This window comes from Pieris napi, chromosome 21, assembly GCF_905475465.1.
Source record: "Pieris napi chromosome 21, ilPieNapi1.2, whole genome shotgun sequence".
Lineage (NCBI taxonomy): Eukaryota > Metazoa > Arthropoda > Insecta > Lepidoptera > Pieridae > Pieris > Pieris napi.
Window position 1 is genome coordinate 5,884,164 of NC_062254.1, and position 17,939 is coordinate 5,902,102.

General features: G+C 34.1%; 3 protein-coding genes, 1 long non-coding RNA gene and 1 other non-coding gene across 15 annotated transcripts in view; 2 read left to right on the forward strand and 3 right to left on the reverse strand.

Annotated features, from left to right (window-relative positions):
* Positions 1–207: 207 nt before the first annotated feature.
* Trnae-uuc lies at positions 208–279 on the reverse strand. The gene has a single exon. It is a non-coding gene; the product is annotated as a tRNA-Glu (tRNA).
* A 3,750-nt stretch (positions 280–4,029) lies between these two features.
* On the reverse strand, positions 4,030–8,174 carry LOC125060249 (myosin light chain alkali). Of its 2 annotated transcripts, XM_047665050.1 has the most exons (7): positions 8,043–8,173; positions 7,785–7,812; positions 6,849–7,006; positions 6,224–6,374; positions 5,697–5,783; positions 5,023–5,085; positions 4,030–4,363 (listed from the first exon to the last, which is right to left on the reverse strand). In XM_047665050.1, exons 1-6 carry the CDS (start codon positions 8,043–8,045, stop codon positions 5,060–5,062), a joined length of 453 nt encoding a protein of 150 aa, XP_047521006.1. In that variant the 5' UTR covers positions 8,046–8,173; the 3' UTR covers positions 4,030–4,363; positions 5,023–5,059. The 2 variants fall into 2 exon arrangements, with proteins under 2 accessions (XP_047521006.1, XP_047521005.1); XM_047665049.1 differs by lacking the exon at positions 5,023–5,085 and having other exon boundaries at positions 8,043–8,174.
* A 96-nt stretch (positions 8,175–8,270) lies between these two features.
* On the forward strand, positions 8,271–8,870 carry LOC125060250. The gene is made up of 2 exons (XR_007118820.1): positions 8,271–8,316; positions 8,680–8,870. It is a non-coding gene; the product is annotated as an uncharacterized LOC125060250 (long non-coding RNA).
* Positions 8,549–15,030, reverse strand: LOC125060248. Of its 2 annotated transcripts, XM_047665047.1 has the most exons (9): positions 14,936–15,030; positions 14,606–14,713; positions 13,930–14,100; positions 13,560–13,618; positions 12,721–13,038; positions 12,145–12,217; positions 11,864–11,991; positions 9,234–9,389; positions 8,549–8,801 (listed from the first exon to the last, which is right to left on the reverse strand). In XM_047665047.1, the coding sequence occupies exons 1-9, from the start codon at positions 14,949–14,951 to the stop codon at positions 8,592–8,594; spliced, it is 1,239 nt and encodes a 412-aa protein (XP_047521003.1). In that variant the 5' UTR covers positions 14,952–15,030; the 3' UTR covers positions 8,549–8,591. The 2 variants fall into 2 exon arrangements, with proteins under 2 accessions (XP_047521003.1, XP_047521004.1); XM_047665048.1 differs by lacking the exon at positions 12,721–13,038.
* Positions 15,031–17,725: 2,695 nt separating this feature from the next.
* Positions 17,726–17,939, forward strand: part of LOC125060196 (protein unc-80 homolog) — a 50,251-nt gene continuing 50,037 nt past the window's right edge. For all 9 annotated transcript variants that reach the window (XM_047664967.1, XM_047664969.1, XM_047664972.1 and 6 more), the window contains exon 1: positions 17,726–17,837. The gene's annotated coding sequence lies outside the window, so the exon portion shown is untranslated. The remainder of the gene's footprint in view (positions 17,838–17,939) is intronic.

A 17,939-nucleotide genomic window follows, 5' to 3' on the forward strand; every position in this document is an offset into this window, starting at 1 on the left:
TGTAGTCCCGTACTGGAACTTGAAATGTGCCTCTGCGTCGATGTTTTGATTTTTTGTTGCAAAATGTATACTTAATACGATACAAAATAAAAAAATCAAAAATACACGATAAAAAATGTTGCTATATAATAAATTTTTGTCGTATGCGTAATCGTAATGCAGGATAAAAGATTTCATCAGATTGAAAAAAAACAAAAAAAAAGGTTATTCCCGTACCGGGAATCGAACCCGAGCCTCCTGGGTGAAAGCCAGGTATCCTAGCCACTAGACCATACGGGAGATAGTGACCTGTTTGAAATACTGCATTTAAACCTTTTATTATTTATGTGATATAATATTTTATTATTCTTAATTTTTTAATTCTTTTTAGGAATGAGTATCTCAATACACCGAGAAAATGCTGCCAGCGTTAAAGGTCACACGGCCACAGGGACCAAACTTTAAAAATTTATTGCAATTTCCATCGAAACATAAATTTAATATTTAATATTCTTAATAAAAGTTTGGCATTATTAATATGTATTGTAAAGTGTTTGTATTATTTATATGTTTTCTATATTTTCTCGACACCTATATTTCTACATGTTACTGTACCAGAACTCGTACCTATGTGGTACATTTTAAAAATTTTGCAGACACCATTTGGGCCGGTTTTCTCCCCTCACATAATCGCCCGAGGGGATGAGTTGTAGCACCCTTTGCTTTTTAACAAAGAAATCTTGATATTATAGGTGTATGCTTACATACATTGAATTTATTCTTATTGGAGCATTTTTATAATACAAGGATCACAGTTATAAGAACGAAAAAATTGCGCTTTTGACTTTAAATTTAAAAAAAAATACTATAATAACTTTGTCAAAAAAAAACTGTTTTGTAGTGCATTATATAGATAATAAGTATTTAATAAACGAAACAAATCTATTTAATAATTGGTTATTTCTATACGAATACTTATTAAAATGAGGAACGATATGTATTGTTGTATGTAATTATGCCAATCAACTAAAAACCGCTGGGCAGATTTTAAATATTATTTATACTATTAGAACGATTTCTGAGTGATATTTATTTACATAATACTTAAAAAATCCACATATAACTATCAATTCCGTGTCTTCAAGTCAGAGATAGTATACAAACTCTTGGTAAAGTTATTGAGGCAGTGTATAAGTTTACATAAATACATAATCTTACCAAAGATCTTAGTAAACTCTGTCAGACAAGGTAACAAAAACTGATTAACGACAATATTATAATGAAGTCCCGTTCTGACTAAGGCGATAAATAGTTTCTTCATATGTTATATTATAGTAATGAGCCGGTTTTCGCTTGTTTATATGGATTCGGACATAATATCACTAATGTAGTACTTACTCCACACATATATATATATTTCAAAAGATTGTATCAATATTTGAAAATACTAAATACTAAGGATAACCCAATGCAAGTAAATTCGTATTTTTTTTTTAATGATTTTCAAACTAGATTGAGACGCGTTCCTAATTACGATAAAAAAAATTAATCTTAAATCTAATTTGACAAAATATGTACATAGTTAGTTAATAGGAAAACTCAAAACTCCTTGTTTCACACAAATTAAAGCTGTTTTTAATTTCCGTGTCACACATAGAACTCGAGAAAATTCGACTTCCTTATTTTTTAAACATTTATGGAAAACACTGCTTTTGTCTGAAGAGAGTCTAATGATGCACACAGGAACTATTTCATAATATACATAGATAAGAAACAAATAAACGAGATTAAATAAATGATAAGACAAACGCTGAAAATAACGAATTGTTTTGGTTATGTATTTTAATGTAAATAGCAAAAGGCGGTGACGGAAAAAACATGTCAAAAATCGACGTAGATTACGCAAAAAAGTTTTAATTATCTAAAACGTGGTATGGATTTAATCCCTATAGAGGATCACGCAACTCCATGTATGCTCGGCTGTAAGGAACAAACGTGAAAGTATTTTTGCCATTGGTCTTGATAATTATCAAAATTTTGAGAAAAATATAACAATACCTGTATTATGTTTATCCTCTTTGCTGTTGATAGCCGGCGACTCGTTCACTTGTGCCATGTTTTTCACTTATCACCTGAAAATTATTAAAATATCATAATATTATTCCTGTCCGTTTGCGTTATATTTTGTATGCATTTAATTGCATAGAAGACACTAAGTGTTTAGATCTAAAAAAATTATGACAAGTAAATGTACAGAGAGCCAAGAGTAATAATTTCGCTTATATACCAAAGACCGACAACATTTATATTATTATACTTAAACGTTACCTTATCAGTGAAAATTTGCGAAAAAACAGCATTCGATAGTGAAATATACAATTGAAACGAAGTAACGATAAAATATATATTAATTACAACTTATTTACGTATGTAAAATCTAATTAATTATGAAATGTCTCTTTGATAAAATGTTTTATTTGTATATTATCTCAATGTACTTACTGGTATAAATTTATGGAGGTTTCTTAACAAACACTATCACTAATCACTCAGAAACTAGCACACAAGGTAACACGATTGGCATTCGACACTTGCAAATAACATTTGAATACTGTGCGACGCGCGCTGCTTACGCGGGAAGCCTGAGACGTGAAAAACAGTGTTGCCAGTACTTTGATAGGAATTACCACATTATGGCTTAATGTTGTAAATCTATGTAAAATACCTTCTACCATTTAACAGTGTTTTCTCGTCACCACCTCAACGGGAAAGCTAATAATAGTAGAAAATTTTACTGATGTGTATATAAAATTATGTTTTATTACAAATTAGGTAAAAAAAATAACATGATACCGAGGAAATTTTTCAACCGTTCTGGAAGTGTCATGTTTGTGATATATTTAGGATATTCATCTCAAAATGTCTAAAGGTCGACATCAAACTAAACTTAAGAAGTGGATTGTTTGATATCTTATATCTAAAATCTAAAGTATCTTTATATTTCAACTTTCAGTAACACAGGTTGGTAAGTACTGATTGTAGGACCAGCGAAAATTAAGAATCTAAACTTCTAAAATTATTGTAATATGTTGTGTTTCTCAAATATTCTCATCATATGAGTGAGTAATTGCCCTACGTCAATATTTGATGTTCTACATTATTTTTCGTGAAACAATGGCTACAAATACAGGACTAAAAAGTGCAGAATTTTTGTTGTTGGCATCCCGAACAGCTTCACAATAGGGATCTGCGCAGATGCCGAAATCTCCCCACCATAGGCGATGCCATCCGAAAACAATATTGATGCCGCCAAAACATTTTCCGCGCCATTTTTATGCCTTCAAATATTTTTTCTTTGTTAGGATATACGGAGTTCTTTTGTTTCAACTGTAATTCTTGGTACTTTATCTAATCTCTTTAAGTCGTGATAAGATACGCTTGCTGGATTTGTCAGAAATATGGAGACGGATTAATTCTTATAGTAATACTAGCGCACCCGAAAGTCTCTGTCCTGTATGATATTTCAAGCGATAAGGATATTAAGCAAAGTATGAAAGTACCGACTGCAGCGCCATCTGCCGGCCTGATTTGTGAATCTAAACCATCCAGGCAAAAAATTCATTCAAATCGGTCCAGCCGTTTAAGAGGAGTTCAGTGACACACACGTACAGCAGAAATATATACATGTGTAAAGATAAAGGGTTACCTAACCTTTTTTTTAAATCAAACCTAATGTTGTATTAAACATATATTTACGTACTGTTATGTACTTTTAGTACATAAAATAGGGGTGCGGGTTGTTGTACTACTTATGTTCTACGTTCTTGTTCTAGTTTTGTAGGCTTTTGTTCATATATGCTAAAGGTTTTTAGATTTCCTCTCCTAGCCTTATTTCTGTTCGTTCGTTCGTTGCATAAACAAAGTTTGTATAAAAGGTTTTCTTTTATCTTATTTAATTAAAAAATATTAATCAAATACTCATAACTAAAAAGGTGAACAAATTTTTATATTTTAATTTTTATCTAAAACGTAGAAAATTAAACACTCATAATAAACAAAATGAACGAACATTCATACAAGATGGAACGCTTTAATGTTTTATTATAAAAAATTATGGTTTTTGTTTTTTATTTTTGTAATTATAAACTTAATAAATAGTTAATTTAAAAACGTACAATGCGCGTTTACAGTTCTTTGGCATTTAATATTATATATGTACATAAAGATATTGTACAAGATGTTTTAAAGTCCTGAATGGCTTGTTGGTGTTGCGGGGGCTGACGCTGATGTTGTGGTGATTAGCCTTGCGCAGGCGCCTCTGCGGCCGCCGGCGCAGCCTCTGTGCCCTTTGGTGGCCAGCCTTCAACCATTTTTTTAAGGAAAGCTGTGAAATAGATACATACAATTAGCACACGAAGAGGTGTTGATCCTATAGAGTGACTATAGTTGATTTTCGTAGTACTCTCGGCACGTGGTTGGAAAAAGATCGCGAATATTTAGTGAAAAAACTAAAACGACTTCTGCTTTTCTAATAACTGGACAACTTAAAGCCTCTCTCCTATATCATGCGACAACAATCTTGTGATACTTAAGAGAAGATTAAGACTATTCAACTTCAAACATTATTAACTCAAAACATTTTTATTTATTGTTCCATCTAATATTTTAAAATTACATTAATTAAACGCGACAACCTACGGCCACTCTATAGTAAAGCGTGATGACATCGAAAACAAAAAACCTCTTTAGGCGCTGGTCACAACATTGAAAGCTGCACGTTGGGGAAAATGCCCATACTTAAGACACCAAGCAAATTCCTAGTCAGAAAAGCCTTTGCAAATATATAGCGAATAATATATCAAAATGCCTTAAGAGTTCTAAGTTTCCAATTATTTAAATAATATAATAGTTGGAAATGTTAAGCTCTTAGCATGTTTGTACACGCAATTAAAATATTTTTTTCTTCTTTAAGGAAGCTGCTGAACTTTTAAAAGCTTAATACACAAAGCGTTTGCTTGAAGCGTACATTTTCGTTTGACTTACGATCTTATAACTAAAGATATGACGGCAGGTACTTCATTTACGCCATCACCTTTTTCAGGAATGCTGGAAAGGGACAACACATGAACACACAAACGCATCTGTCTCAGTGATGCTTTTGAAACAGTACTTCCAGATAGAAAAAAGTGTAAGCTTATAACCAATGCATGATTAATAAGAATGAATATATATTTTATATAGAATTCTTTTGGATTGTAATGTCAACCTTAAATTACTTATTATTAAGGAGGTTTTTACTATATAACAAAAATTATGTTGTATGTCTGTGATGGACATAGCATGAAATTCATTTCCGGAAGTACCGCTCATTTGTTCAAAAACAATGTGCAATTATGTTCAAATTATTTCTAATCTAAAGATACCATACTAAGCAATAATATATTCTATAAAAAAATACTCTAAATTATAATACAAATCAAAGTATATTTATAAATATATGTACAATAATTTCGTTTATTTGTATTAAGTTTAAATTGTATATTTTCGGGGACTACGTAAAGTATAAAAAATCACAACAGAGTACTCAGTTCTATGAGACTCAAAAGGACAAAATAAAATATCATAAACACAATCTATGTTAACCATTTTCGAACTACTTTGTATCTACAAATATTCAATTCATGAATTTAGAACAATAAACATTCTAATATACTTACACGCATATGGGATCATGCCGTCGTCGTCTTCGGGATCCATGCAGTCCTTTACGACTTCCGCTACTTCATCATCACTCAGCTTCTCACCTGTAGAAGTTATTGATGAAAAGACCATTGCAGCCAGACCAATCATCATTTTTCCTTACTTATTTTCCACTTTTTGGTAAATAATTCCACAAAAGAAGGGATTATGATTCTATTCGCGCGCGGTTGACTTCAATAATTAAAGTTTCTACTTCCGGTAATTTAATTTCCAATCGAAGTGTCAAATTGAGATGTCAAAACGTACTGTTATAATTTATTTTTATCCCACAGGAAATATCGATTACGATTTATATATGCTTTCCGCAAAACCGTATCGCTAATATAAAAGAAAATAACCTATTTTTATTGTAGTGTTTACGAAAGAAGATTGTCAAAGTGATGGATGACTCATGCGCTCAGCGCTGCGAAGTTTTGGAAGGCGCAAGCCGCTGTGAACCCCATTTCTGCTAAATAATACTCTTCACTAATATAAGAGTACCAACCTAAAGCCAGGAGTGTGTGTGTAAGTTCAGCGCCAAGCATTAAACCGTTCTCGTTCTTGTCGTACAATTTAAGACATTCTAAGAAGTCTTCATAGACGCCCTGGTCTTTGTCTTTCTTGCACTGGGCGTAGATGGGAAGGAACTCTTCAACCTGAAATAATTCCGTCAATATACATATGATTTAAAATTTACAACCATTTAACATGTTGTAATGTGTTAAGCGGGCCATAGACGGACCGCGTGTTGCAGTCAAGCCCGACTGCAATATGCGATTTGCTTAGGAACTGCTCGAGCGGTCCGTGTATTGCGAATATGAATTTAGTATGGAAACTGCAGATCGCCGTACGGCGACCGCTTAGAGCAGTCGGTATCGGCTGCAACATGCGGTCCGTCTATGGCCCGAATTAAAGTCCTTTAAAACCAAAAAAAATTGAAAGGTCCTTTTGAAAAAAATCTATTCCGAAAATCTGAGGAAGCATAAAACTCGGCATATATCTCAAGTCGGATATACAACATCTTAAATTTTTTAAGTTTCCTACCTACTATAGATTTTCGACTTATGGTTATCAAAACATTAAGAGGTTAGTTTGAAGATAATAAATCTTATTTTATTGAAAAAACCCACCGTAAGCATCTTCTCGCCCTTCTTCTTTGTACCGCCGAGTTTCTCGACCGTAGCCAGTGTGGGGTTTGAGTTGAGCGCCCTCAAGACGTCACCCAGGTTGATGGCATCAACTTTGCCGCTGCCATCGAAGTCGTAGATGGAGAAGGCGAAAGAAGCCCCTATTAAACAATCCCATTCATCATTTCTCTAAATGTTTCAAATTCAATTACCAACTTGAAGGCACATTAGTTAATATTAAGTATTTTGATTCAAATATAAGACTCGTTAAAGCTTCTAGAAATGTTATTTCCAAATCGTAGCATTAAGGCAAGGCATTCTTTCAGTCCGCCTTTGATTTGTTCTGAGTCACTGTCTAATTATAAACACGATTGTGTGCCCTAATTCCGTACATACCACACGATTGATATCTATGATTTATTATAGCTTTAAAATCATATATTTTTAGAGAAATAATTTAATTGGAAGACCTCAAAAGATTATTAATCCATATGCAACGAAATCTCGATCTCACACCTGCAGCAGCTGATAGTTGACCTTGATATTGATATAATATTTATTTAAATACATAATACACCAGTATATGTATAACCGGAACAATAAACTATTTTGTTATCGTCCAATGTGTGCTTATGCCAAAAAATGGCGCTCGGGCGATCTGAAATCCGAGTTGAGTTTCTCTGTTTGGGCGGGCGGTATAGTTAGATCACGTGACGCAAGAAGATAATTTTGGAACGCAGCGCGCGCGCATTGTATCACGTCACAAATCGAACCCGGTAGCCTTTTATGAGAAACTGTAGCCATATTAATTTGTTAATCAAATATCAAGTATAATTTATATAAGTAAATTGATTCATTCATAATATTTAAGTTCCATGCAAGTTATTATTACAAATAAGTTAATGTGCTTTTTTTATTCGTAATAAAAAGATTACTCACTTTCGATGTCGTTTTTGCTGAGGTCGCTCTGAAAATAACCAAATGATTTTCGTTACTGTCGTTTCAAAATGTGTTGATGTGGATAAAATTGTGTAACACACAATGTGTAATCTTAATCTTATCACAAATGCCTTGCTGTTCGCACATCACTCGCCGACGCACACGCATTTCCGGTCAGCGGAATAATCACATTGTGCACTTGCGTTGTGAACAGTCCATACCACTGAACTCCATGTCACTATTCACTGGTTGACTCACCATTTTGTGTTAGATGGTTCCCTCCCGGTCTTCACTGGCTGACGTTCAGACAAGAAGTGGAGCTCGGCAACTTTTCGCCTGACTGTTTTAACTGGCTCAGATGGCGCTCACGTCTGGATATTTGAGATTTAGCCCAGGAGTCGGCGATTGTGCTATTTTCGGTGGAGATGAACCATGCCCACGGTATTCTCAGACATGTACACGGCTTTATACAGTTGGAGCGAGATGAAAACAGTTTTCACACATCACACCTAAAGCTAAGCGAATCCCAATGGTAAATTTACATTTACGTTAAACTATTTCGATCGTATCCATGTCATACCTAGAGATATATATCGTTAAAAGGTGCGAACCACTCATACCTTATTAATGTTTGGGACAAGTTTCTTTTAAAAGTGCGCAACTAATAGCTATCTAAATAGGTATTTGACTAACGCTTTTCTTTAGTTAGACCTAGTTTATATTACTTAAAGTTGTGAGGAGGTAACGGGTTTAAAAGGCTAGTAATCAAATAAAACATATATTTGCGACAGATAACATAGACAAAACCTAATCATCATTAGGTTTCATGTCGGAATTAAATTCCTTCCATTGCGTAGAATGTACTAGAGCTTCATTGATGGTATTGAACTTCCAGATGACCGATCTAGTTGGAGAAGGGCTCCGCAGCTGTCTCTCATCCAACAAACTGGCAGCTCTACGCCTCGCCTCAGGTGACCGAGGACAAACACCTCGACGTGAATCAGAAACACGAGATTCCTAAGAAATATTTAATTTTTACTACAATATAGGAGCAATTATCTAAGAAATATATTTTTAACATTTGAAGTATTTTTTTTTCTAGTACGGGGGGGAAAAGGGGAGGAGGCTCACCTGATGTTAAGTGATACCGCCGCCCTTGGACACTCTCAATGCCAGAGGGCTCGGGAGTGCGTTGCCGGCCTTTTTAGAATTGGTACACTCTTTTCTTGAAGGACCCTAAGTCGAATTGGTTCGGAAATAAAATAGTATTTGAATATGATGGGTTAAATTGAATTACAGGCTCTATTATAATATCACATATAGCTTTAGATCAATTAGTTACTTATTCCTGGCTTAACAGATACGATTAGTTCTTTTATTTTAGACTGCTAAATAATCGTGGTTTTGGAGCTTCCAACAGAATGATTAATAAAATCTTAAATTATTTACCCTACGCTTGCCAGGTATCTTACGTCTCCACCACCAACTTCTCAGACATGCCATGAGTCTCGCACCCTGAGTCTTACAGCGACGGACAATGCTACTCTTTTTAGACCCAAAGGCTGAGCTGGAGACACCCGAAACTGCAGCAAATTCTTTCTTTTTCTAGAAAATTTGTTTAAAAACTAAAGTTGGTTAAAGGACAATGATACATAACATTTGTCGTCAGTCTTAGAACTAATACGCTTTCTGTTCGAAACAAAGTAGACGCAGCACAGTGCACTAAAACTAAGCTTGTATTTTTTTATTTATTTATTTATTTACCCTTCGTTGCAAATGAAAGAAACACAATACATAAAAATTCTATGGGATGCAACGGGCGGCCTTATCGCTAATAAGCGATCTCTTCCAGGTGACCCTAGTTAAGAGAAAAACTTAAAAATAAAATAAAAAAGAAACATGCGTGCGAGAAGTGCAGAATCCTTAATCTAAAGTAATACAAACTAAAAACTTAAAAGCTAATCTTACAAATACATGGACAGCGAATAGTGATGTAAAAGGATTTACATAAGAATTATACAAGTCACGATTGATGAGGATAGGATAAGGTTAAGAAATGATTATACAGAAGAGTGTTAAAAGATGACAGAGAGGGAGCCAAACGTACGGAGTCAGGCAGCGTATTCCACAACTTAATGGCGGAGATCGTAAAAGATTTGCCTAAGAAGGATGAAGTGTGGGATAGAATTTCCAATAAACATCTATTAGAAGAGCGTAACATATAGTTAGAAGGACCTAAGAATTTGAAGTGATTTTTGAGATAAGAAGGGGTTTTCGGATTGAAAAGAATTGAGTATAGAAGTTGAAGAAGATGATCGTGACGTCTGAATCGAATAGGTAGCCACCCCAGCTGCCTGCGGAATTTAGACACATGGTCATATTTTCTAAGACCAAATATGAAACGTATGCAGAAATTCTGCAGGCGTTCGATCTTGTCAAGAAGCTCTTCGTTCAAATCAGAGGAGCATGAGTCCGCATAATCAAGAATAGGAAGCAGAAGAGACTGCGCTAACATAGTTTTAGTGCGGATAGGAAGGAAATTAGAAAGACGTCTCAGAGTAAAAGAAGCGGCGTAAAGTTTACGGCTGATCTCCTTTACGTGATGACCCCAGGAAAACGTTTGGTCGAAGAAGACCCCAAGGTTTTTAACAGTCTTATTGAGGGCCAAGGCCACACACACACACACCACATGATAATGACTTGACTCTTGGCAGGATTAATTTGAAGACCAAAGTCTTTACTCCAGTTGGCTATGTTTTCAAGATCATCATTCATCGCCTGTATTGCAAGAGGAAGCTCATCCAGTGTAGACTGAACGTAGATTTGGAGGTCATCAGCGTAAAGGTGATAACTAGCGGATAGATGTGCAGTCAGGGTGTTGATAAAGATAGAAAAAAGAAGAGGTGAAAGAACGCCACCCTGCGGAACACCAGCACTTATACTATTCCACTGAGAGTAAGCATCATTCATTTTAATACGCTGCCGACGACCGTTAAGATAGCTATGAAACCAGTCAATAGCGGATGGACAGATATTCATAGAGCGAAGCAACCTAAGCAGAATTTCAAAGTTCACAGTATTGAAAGCATTGCTAAAGTCAAGCAGAGTGAGAACAGTGAGCTGCCCACCATCCATCCCTCGGCGAATGTCGTCACAAACTTTAACCAATGCAGTAGTCGTGCTATGCGGTATGCCCCGGGCGGAAACCCGATTGGAGAGGGTCTAGAATTGAGTTTTTATTCAGGAATCCGCTAAGCTGCGAGTGTATAAGGCGCTCTAGAGCTTTAGATAGGAATGGTAGAATAGACATGGGCCGGAAGTCAGAAAAGTTAATTGGATCGGGCCGTTTGGGAATAGGAATAACTAGACTATCCTTCCAAGAAGTAGGGAATTTACCACTAGTAACTGAATAATTAAAAATATGAGTAATAACATGAAGAATAGCTGGCAAGATAGGTAAGATCATAGCACGACTAACTTGATCGCATCCGACAGCATCCGACGAGATAGACAGTATGCAACCCTCCACTTCGCGCTCGGTGAATTCAGTGAAATTAAAAGGCATGAAGTTTGGAGTTGGAAGAGAAGCTAGATTATTGATTGTCTTCCTAAGAGAAGACTTATCGTGGGCAGGAGAACAGGTGAAGTGAGAGTTAAGGTTGTTGTAAAATATGATAACCATTTAGAACACATTAAAAGTATATAATTAGCAAAATTAAAATAAGCCAATAACATAAACTTGGACCTTAAACAGGTAAAATATGAAATTGAAATAAACACGAAGGGTCTGTTTCACAATGTACGGATAAGTTCTACATAAGTTCCAAATTAGCTATTTATTACTCATTGGTAGGATAAACACCATTGTTGCGTTTCAAGACTGTCAGATAGCGCTATTCGTCACATAAAATCCATCATAAGCTATGAGTCTGATGAATGTCAAATAGCACAATTTATCATCCAAATAATTTGTGTTGCATAGCTATTTGGTACTTTATCCATATATTGTGAAACAGACCCTAAATATAAAATAAATTATTTACCCCTATACTGGAGTTTAGAGATAATTAAGAATATACCACTTCTTTTACTGGTGAGGTGTCCTTTGAGGAATCCCTAGTCATAAGTTCTATTTCTTGTAAATTAAGTCCTTTGGGATCCTGTAAAACTGGTTCCTCGTCATCATCCGAGTATTGTTCAAAGTCACCTGAAATTATATTTATTAAAATTTATTTAAGAAATACAGGTACACACAGGCTGTGTTAAATTGTAATAATAGTCTTTTGTGGAAGTTTTTTCTAGTTCTAGTATGTGTTGTTCTATGTGTTTATGAGTAAAATAAAAAATGGAGTTTACGTACGATTTAAAGTCAAAAAAGCCTTTTCGTATCGAGCAAAATCTCGTTTATTTATTGTCGCATCAACATCTGGCATCTGTCAAAGAAATATACAATCGTTAAGCACTATAAAATGCTAATACCTAAACAGATAAAAATATATAAATAAATATAAATATTTAACAATGGTTTTTTTGTATAAAATCCACTAGGAAGTAACCATAATATGATGAGAAAGTATTATATCATATATTTTTTAAGTAATATAATTAATCATATAATAATCAAGTAAACACATTAAATTTTATTTTTTTATATATACTAATCTGAAAAGAACTATGATGAACAATTTACATATGTGATTTAAAAAAATGATATAAATTGATTATAATTACTAAATAAATGAGGAAATAATAATAGTCGCGAATAATAATGGAATGTTTTCTAACTAAGATGGTCTATTTCATCGCATTGATGACTTTTATTGTATTTTTACGACGCAGTCTTTGCTTTCAAAGATACATCATAAATAGAACTTCCTGGCTTCACTCTACTTTAAATAGGAAAGGGCAAATATTCTAGTATGTTCGTCTGCCGAACCTTCGAATATGTTTCATCATGACGAATTGTATTCTGCATTATTTCTTCATGAGTTGCGTCGTCAAGAAACGAATAGCTGGACGTAATCGTATCCGAAGATTCCTTTATATCAGTATCACGATTTTCATTACCAAATGCCGAATTCATGGCCGAGTCTACGAATGAGTCCATAATTTTTTTCATAGCAATCATAATTAGATTGTTTGGTTCGTTTTGGCCCATTGCTGGTTCATTGAAACTCATGTCTCGTTCCACGTCACTCATATCAAAAAGGTGCGTGATGAACATGGATGTAGACTTCGATTCGTCTGTGTCACCCTGTTTTAGGAATAAGATGCTATTAAACAAATTTCTTCTTCTTCTAAAAACAAAGCCCTTTTATGTTCTGCCTTGTGATTCTGTAACTCACTTTTCGAACGCTTAAATCGTAAAGCAGTCATTTTACGATTTGGCATCTGATTTATTGTTTATCAGAATGCCAAAGTTCGAAAAGGAGTTACAGAATCGCAAGGCAACAAAAATATTTGCATATTGGGTTACAGTTATTTTAAAGTTGTATGTACAGTAGTAAGCTAGAGGTTATATGTAATATTACTGATGATTAGGTAAATGCTCTTGTTAAAAACTATTTAGATCAACGTGTAGAGATTTCTCGCACTGTTAAAAGAAGTTGGCTAGATTAGTTTAATTCTGATTCGCCAGAATTAGAACTACAGTGTTAAGAAATATGTTGGATATTACGGCATTGAAAATCGTTATACTACAATAAAACTCAATTCTCATCTTCATTAAATCTCCTAAATAGATTTCATAAAGTATTTATGTGGAATCAAACTTACGATGAATTCTTCATCGCCTTGTCCAATCAAAGTGTGGTCATTTGGATTCTCAGAAATGCCTAAAATAAACAAATCATCGACTTACTGGATATTTGGAGTTAAAATTCCACTGATTAATTATATAAATATGACAGTGACATTAAAAATTTAGTTTTGTTAGAAACAGTTTTTTAAGGCACTTGAAGACAAAACACGCTTACGCTTTACGCTTTTTTATAAAGAAACAGATATGCAGGAATACTAAATACAAAATATCTGTGTAATCCATATATCAATAGAGTATACTACGATAGCCGTATTTACGGAGAACATACGGGGTAGGATATGCAAAGTGCTACAAGCTAAGGTCTATGTATATAAATATTAGTACCTGTTGCCTTTTGTGGTGTCGAAGTTACAACCTTACTTGGTGTTACATATAATTTACTGTCAGTATATATGTTGACAGCTAACATTGGAAAAGCTTTATCTTCTTCGTTTGTTTCATCAATAGTGCATCGTCTTAATTTTGTTAGACCCGATACGTATTGCCATGGTTCGCCTAAAATTTACATACGAGGTTAGAATCGTATATTCTGAACCGCTTTGAAGTTCTAGATCTAGATAAAAGAACTGAACTCGGATAGATGCATCATCGGACGTCGAGGGAGAATACAAAATTACTTTCGAAGTATTTCCGAACTAATTCGACTTTAGGTCTTTCAAGAAAAGAGCGTACCTATTCTTAAAAGTCCAGCAACGCACTCGCGAGCAATCTGGCATGGAGTGTCCATTGGAAGCTGTATCACTTAACATCCGATGAGGGTCGTGCTTTTTAAAAATAAGTCAGATGTAAGAGATCAGAACCACCAGCAAACGATACGCCATTTACTATTTTTCACCACCCATGAGCTATGTCTATATAACTTATAGGACTTTAATAAAGAATGGTGTTAGTTTTGGTTTGAGAAAAACATGCCAAGAAACTGCGATATAAGCGAAACTTAACGATCCAATGAAAGTATTATTTTGTGGTATTTATATCCTATAATATAGTTTCCAGTTACCAGAATCATGAGCTGCATTAGCAATGATATAGGCTTCATCTAGCACCTGTTGCACCAGATGTATGGCCATCACGGTAGCAGCCCGAGGGTCGCATTGTTGGATCTCATCTAGACCAAAAAATTTCGAGAAATTGTTTATTAAAATTTCTTCATCTTTTTAGTGGTCACTTGAGTTTAGTTGTCGGGGAACCAGTTCATATATGCCAGCTTTTAGCATTGATGGCATATGTGAGATTAATTCTATATATAGAAAATCACCAACAAATCTATTTGAAATATCAGCAAAATACGCAGATTGGTTTGCCCTAGGATTTAAATTAATATTCTTACCATCCTTATTTGTCATTTCAATATATTGTAGGTTTTATATAAGAAATGTGATTGAACAATGACAACCTATGACACTGTCATTTCTTAATGTGCAGTAGGAAAAGAGGTTTCATATTAAATACTTATTATTTTGTCAGGTGGTTGGCATGTTCATATCATTAGGGTTCAATCTCGAGTGGGGCAGTGAATATTATGCGATTTTTGTAGGGAAGCATCTACACTCTACAGCTGTCCGTTACGTTACGTAACGTTTTTTCGTTACTCACGGCTATCATTAATTAGATAAAAATATGTATTATTTAAGTTTTTTCATAAGATACTGTTTTAAATTCAGGGTAAGTTTTGGACTCGAGACGTATGACTCCAGTATGTCAAATTCTATACGTTTTGGTTGAGTTTTAATTTAGTTTTTTATTTCCAAATATGTATGTATAACAATAGAGCGGTGTTGGCCTAGTCGCTTCAGCGTGCGACTCTCATACCTGAGGTTGTAGGTTCGATCCCCGGCTGTGCACCAATAGACTTTCTTTCTATGTGCGCATTTAACATTTGCTTCAACGGTAAAGGAAAAAATTCGTGAGGAAACCGACATGTCTTATACCCAAATAGTCGACGGCGTGTGTCAGGCACTGGAGGCTGATCACCTACTTGCCTATTAGATTTAAAAGTGATCTTAAAACAGATTCAGAAATCTGAGGCCAAGACCTAAAGAGGTTGTAGCACCACTGATTTATTTTATTTTTTATATACATATAACAAAATCACAGGTACGAAAATCACATTAGTTATGGGCTTCTATACGTAACATTTTCGAACTTTTTTCCTTTTAGTTCATTTGTATGTACGAGTAGTTTCAAAAATTGTTCGACTTTGATATTTGTTATTTTTATTTCATAATTTCAGACGAGTTTGGTAACGCCCAGCCAAACCCAATAATATTCAACCTCGAACTATTTTTGAATGCTTCTCGATTGTACTCAATGTTATTTAGATATTAGGGAAGAATGCGCGTTAGCTAATACGTAATAAATGTAAAAGATTTTGAAACTATAATTTTAATATTTTATAAAATTCTTAGTTTATTTGTTTCTTAGAGCGTTCAGTCCACGCGACGCTTTATAGTAAATTTATCTATTTTATCTAATAATATCGACTTCAGAATATGGATTACAATTTAAGTTAACTTCATCGGGTGTCGAAACCAAGTAACTGGGATTTTGACTGCGAATTTTGGTTTAATTTAAATATTTATTTCTTTTCCGATTACTATGTGTTTTCAGTTCATATTTCGTAATTTAATCCATCTTTGGCATAGTCCGTGATTGATGTAGGCCCTGTACGCCAAAAGCTAGTTTTCATTTAAAAGTTCTGGTTAGTTGACAGTTTTGTTACTTGTTCCTCGTAATCTGTCTAATCTCTGTTTGAGCATAAAATAAACAAATAGTAATAGTAATAATTTCGTTTAAATTAATTCACTTCTATGACCTCATTATTATAAACTAAACGTAGGTAAACAGTATTATGGGTGAGTCGTAATTCTTTTAGTGGGAAGCAATCTATAAAGTAGGAAATGTTTATTGACGCCACACCCGACTCTATTTATAAAGTAAATTGTTCGCGACAGTACGCATATATTTAATTTCACTCACTCACGTTAATTTGTAAGTTATCTTATCGGACACAATATAAAATATTTCTTGTGCTTTAATGATTATTGTATTGTGAACTAAGTAGTATGTGGCTGAGTTCCATGTCAAAGATTAGTAATAATAATAATAATATATCCGATCTCTCTCTCATAATTATGTCGATATGCTCTAATAAAAAACAAACAACATCTTCTTAATTATAAAGTAAATTGCGTGAGGGCCAGCGGTGAATCCCAAAAAAAACAAAATGTATTTAAATTACTTTAATTAATTTCTAGTAGGTACAATATTTCAGACTTAAATAAATATGACTATTTAATCGGCCCGACATGAGGTGCGCGACAAATAATCTATATTATAAACTTATCTAGATGAGAATTCACCGGTCCGATGAGAGGTATCCGATCAAAGCTATTGGTATCTGTTGTCCATTTCCTTTTATAATGGTGTTGCTTCAGAGGGGTACGGGTATTGGTTATGCGCGGCAAAGGAAGTGCAATGGATATGTAACAAGTATAATATTGCTTTTTTGTTAAGTTAATGTAAACATAGGAACAAACAAACAGACGAATGTTTGTTACGAATCATTGATTTTATGGAAAAGAAACTAATATTTTAAATATTATATGAAAATGGCTTCCGAAGTTGCGTAAAGACAATAAGGTTTTAAAATGTCACATTGTAAAGTGCTGCTTCACGGTACTTCACAATTCCAACAGAAACAATAGCTCTGGAGATTTCGCTGAGTCGTCAGCTAACTGAACCAAATAGCCGTCACCATAGCAACGAGAGGCTGCAGCTTCGCAGGTTACGGCGCAGCGATCGATTTAATCCTATTTAAGGGCTGATATAAGAAGTTTTTAATATACATCGTAAAGCCACATTAATGAAACCGATAATTTTGAATTATACTTTTACAATATTCAGAGTAGGTAATTAGAAAATCTGATATCCTTAAGTCTATTTAGTCTTATAGGTATGAATATTAAGCGTAATACATCCGGAATAGTTATATTGTTCTATGGGGTCGTTTAAGATATATATAATCGTAACAAAAAGATGTTATTATTAAGGCATTGTCGCCAGCCCTAAGAAAGAGTAAACTGCGAATGCGCCATGGAGGTTTTGCTCTCATTCAGCAAAACCTTCTCCGAGGGCACACTCGTCGAGAATTGTTTAAAATTTAAAGCAATATAAACACTATTGATCTATATGTGCTAAATATATTAAGTTTGATATTTCAATAATGCGCCGTAAGTTTTAATTATTATTAGTTAATTCTTTATAATTTGATAAATTCTAAATACATATAAATTCGTGATTTTTATTTAAGAAGTATATTAAGGCTTTATTTT

Excerpts from the sequence above, each read along its gene's own strand:
- LOC125060249 (XM_047665049.1), bottom strand. Across the intron at positions 7,007-7,784 it reads CAGCAAAAACGACATCGAAA|GGGCTTCTTTCGCCTTCTCC; the intron begins GTGAGTAATCTT and ends ATTGTTTAATAG. Across the intron at positions 6,375-6,848 it reads AGGGCGAGAAGATGCTTACG|GTTGAAGAGTTCCTTCCCAT; the intron begins GTGGGTTTTTTC and ends GAATTATTTCAG.
- LOC125060248 (XM_047665047.1), bottom strand. Across the intron at positions 14,101-14,605 it reads TAATGCAGCTCATGATTCTG|GCGAACCATGGCAATACGTA; the intron begins GTAACTGGAAAC and ends TGTAAATTTTAG. Across the intron at positions 13,619-13,929 it reads GACACCACAAAAGGCAACAG|GCATTTCTGAGAATCCAAAT; the intron begins GTACTAATATTT and ends TGTTTATTTTAG.